Below are 3,868 nucleotides of genomic sequence, written 5' to 3'. Positions count from 1 at the left end.
GTTACAAGTGAGCATTGGCTCACAGACTCCTTGTTCATACAAATATGACTAATCATGTCTTTCCTGTTCTTAAAACAAAATATTAAAAGTTTTATCCTTTCTTACCGTATGTTAGATGAAAACCCCAGTGGTTCTTGAGAAGAAGATATTTAAATGACACCCATCCATTTATTACTATTTCTTAATGACCCCCCCCCCCATTGAAGAGACTTTGGCCCTTTATTTGAATATACTTGAATCCCTCTCACCCAAGAATACTCCGTGCCAAGTTTGGATGAAATTGGTCCAGTGGTCCTGCAGAAGAAGATGATACGTTTACGACGACGACAACAATAAACAACGGCGACAGACAACGGACACATTTTGATATGAGCCTTCAGCTCAGGTGAGCTAAAATAATTATAAATAAATAAATGTTCATTATCAGAAGGCCTTGAATAACCACACTTGACACCAGACGACGAAATGAAAATTGCTGAGCGAGTGGCATCAATTCATTGTCGAATCTGTTTCCATAAACCATGTTCTACACCCCCCCCCCCCCCCCACACACACACACACATTGTTTCGGTCCTCGTATAATACATGTAACTATAGTGTTGACGAAGTTATTTTAAGTGACTTTATTTCTATATTCCTCTTGAGATTTGAGGTTTTAAAATGTATTTATATCTTAGAAGAAAAATTACAGAATCTTGCGATAAGTTTTTTTTCACCACTTCACCATACATGTAAGTAATCCATACAATGTGGAAAAGTATATGTCATTTTCATTTGAATGAAATCATTTATAACCGAACTAATCGTTAGAGTTATCGATAACCAGCGATAACACCATTTAGTCGTTATCAGAAAAATACCTGCATCCTATCAGATATATAAAATACGCAAGAAGACAAGTGAATAAAATGAGATTTTTGACAAAGCTACTGGTTTTTGGCGTAACGATTGGTTGCTCCCTTAGCTCGGTATTATCCAATGAGAACGGAACCTGTTCCATGGAGATGTTTGGAAATGACTTCAGTGCGTACATGGCTTGCATTACGGAGTTTGCGCATCAATCGAATTGGTTTCCGTCACCCATAGCGGGTCTGTTTAGCTATCAGGTAATTTTTAAATACCGAAATATATGAAAAACGAATAAAAATTTTAAAAAAGTCTGATATTAATGGAGTAGGATTGACTACATGTCGGTTAACATGTATTTTCAGTTTCAATAAAACTCATTTTACCCTTGATATTGGGAATTCAACAAATAAAATGTTAACAACAATATGAAATTTTTAAAAATTACAGATTTGGAACGGGTATGATGGGTTTTGGCAGAATGGTGCTGTACTTGAACCCATGGCTAACTTTATGGAGTATGCCCAACACAAGAGATACCTGACGGTGGTAACGGGCTCTCAGAGAGATCTTTATTCCTTAATGGAAGCCTATGGTCCGTACCCTTCCTTTGATGACATGGGTTGGTTTGGTCTCAGCTATGCCAGGATATACGAACTTTTCAGTCTACAAGAGTTTCTTCAGACGGCCATAGACATTCTGAACTGGAGCTGGAAAACTGGGTGGGATTCTACTGGGCAGTGCAATGGAGGCATGTGGTTTGACAACAACTTCAATGCTAAACAGACTATAACAGATGTCCAAATGTACCATCTAGCGGCTAAACTCTACAGGCTGACTAACAATACTGAATTCAGAAGTAAATACAAAAAGATCGAAGAATACATCTTCTCAAATAACTTAATCAACAGCTCTACATTTCTCCTCAGCGATGGCATTGATTTAAACTCTTGTAAACCTTCGAATAGTGTTGGGTTTACGTATGAAACTGGAATTATGATGGGAGCTTTTTCAGAAATGTATAAACTTACCAATAACGATTCATACCTTATTCTAGCAGATAAAATAGCCACAGCAGCAATCCAATACAACAGTAACGCCAGCGGAATATTCACCGAAAAGAACTGTGACCCCGACTGCGATGACGACGCCAAGATGTTTAAAGGAATTTTTGTTCGGAATTTAAGATATTTCATGGATACAGTCAATGATACCACAATTCGTGAAAAGTATCAGAAATGGATGGAATTTCAAGTTCAAGCGAACATAAAACACAATATGTGTAACGAGGTCCCAATCTCTCGATGTAACATCACATTTAAGGATGGACCCCCTTACTTCAAAGTTTCAGGGCCTGTCTTTTCACCTGACTGGAACGGTCCATTCACAAATGGAGCACCGATGCAGCAAACTTCCGTTCTAGACCTTTTTGTTGCTAGCATACGGCCAGGAACGAAATGTTCTGGGATTTTCTGTAACTACGATCCGCATGTTCCTCCGCCACAACCTATGACCTGCGGATCACACCCGTGTCCTGCCGAGGAGGAATGCTGCGAATATAGTCCCTACACTTCCTATACTTGTTGTGAAAAGTCACAAAAATGTAATAAACAAGGGATATGCGTATAGATATTGTGAAAATTTTGAAAAAATGTTGAAAATCAGGGTCATTAAAACAATTGGAATATTCCTTATTGAGTAAGCCTCTAGAAGTGGCTCTCCGTAATGAAAAAGAGTCATTAGGAAATACATCTTTTTCAAAACCTTTTACAATAAAACATGGTTATGTGGCGTTTTTAGTCATTTAATCATTCAACTGTTCTACACATGAATTTGAAAATAATGTTTTCAGAATATTTTTGTAAGCATGGCTTTTCATCTTCTTTTCAGATGGAAAATTGACATAAATTCCATAATTAAATCAATAACTTGTTACATGTTTATCCCACTATATACTAGTATTAGCTACACTTATTTATGTAATGACTACATTATAATGTCAATCAAGTGAAGACACCAAGAAATAGTTCAGGGACAAGAGATACAATGCACTTATGCAGGCATAGTCCCGGATTTTACTCGTATGCTTCTTATTGACAATACTAATATATTTATGATATATTACTATTATTTATAGAGTATATCAGGTATAATTATATCTTATCATATCCTATATTTCAAACATAATTTTCTGTACAAGAGCTCTTCCTCCTACTAAAGTATCATGGCCCAAGGAACCGGGGGGGGGGGGGGGAGCGGCGGCGTACCCCCAATAATTTTGCCGATATATAGAATACTATTGAAACAAGAGGCCCAAGGGCCTTAACGGTCACCTGAGTATAATACAACAATTTAGAGGATCCATAGAGTATAAAATGAACTGAAAGGTGAAGCTTTGTTGCCCAAGAGCAAGAAAAATAGGGTGATCAGGATCAACAAAATAATTAGTCTAGTGTTCATTAACAGTACATAAATTAGGTTCTAATCTGTACCCCATTTATCACTCTCACCAGACAGTATATAAACAAACTTATAATCAGTGCTTCTGAATTCTTTTAATTCCTTGTTGAAATCTCTTACATTGGCCTCTCTTGGTGTTTGATGAACATTTAATAAGACAAGTTATTTTTGTCTCATTTTTATTTATCTGTTACTTACAAGTCTACCTGATCATTAAAACTATGAAAGTACTTTTTGTATTATACAATAAAAATTCTTGCATAATTCTTATTCTATTAACCTTTCAAGTACATTATTTACAGTGTTTAATTATCACAAGTAAATGGCAAAGGGGAATAACTCCTCTCAGAATACAAATTAATAGAGCCCTGGCCTGGACCAGAACACTTGACCAAATGGTTCTGATGTTCAAAAATCTGCAGCTGGTAAAAATACCCTTCCTTATTAAAACTTTTACTCTTTTTGCCTCTGATATGCCCGGGTGCAGAGAAGATTTTTAAAGCATTAATGCATTTTCACTATATAATAAATAGAGCCCTGCCCTAATATCAGAACCTCTGAT

At 36.4% G+C, this 3,868-nt stretch overlaps 1 protein-coding gene across 1 annotated transcript; it reads left to right on the top strand.

Moving 5' to 3' along the window:
* The first annotated feature begins 908 nt into the window (after window positions 1–908).
* Window positions 909–2,475, top strand: LOC133181504 (uncharacterized). Its single transcript, XM_061315994.1, has 2 exons — window positions 909–1,106; window positions 1,297–2,475. The coding sequence occupies exons 1-2, from the start codon at window positions 909–911 to the stop codon at window positions 2,473–2,475; spliced, it is 1,377 nt and encodes a 458-aa protein (XP_061171978.1).
* The last annotated feature ends 1,393 nt before the right edge of the window (window positions 2,476–3,868 follow it).

The sequence above is a fragment of the Saccostrea echinata genome, unplaced genomic scaffold (genome assembly GCF_033153115.1).
Source record: "Saccostrea echinata isolate AGI-Se365-2 ecotype Australia unplaced genomic scaffold, CSIRO_AGI_Sech_v1 ptg000009l, whole genome shotgun sequence".
NCBI classification, from domain to species: domain Eukaryota; kingdom Metazoa; phylum Mollusca; class Bivalvia; order Ostreida; family Ostreidae; genus Saccostrea; species Saccostrea echinata.
This window is presented reverse-complemented; position numbering and strand designations above follow the sequence as displayed.

Bases quoted from the DNA above. Each gene is read 5' to 3' on its own strand.
- LOC133181504 (XM_061315994.1), top strand. From the start codon at position 909: ATGAGATTTTTGACAAAGCTACTGGTTTTTGGCGTAACGATTGGTTGC. The intron at 1,107-1,296 runs GTAATTTTTAAA...TAAAAATTACAG, and splicing joins CGGGTCTGTTTAGCTATCAG to ATTTGGAACGGGTATGATGG.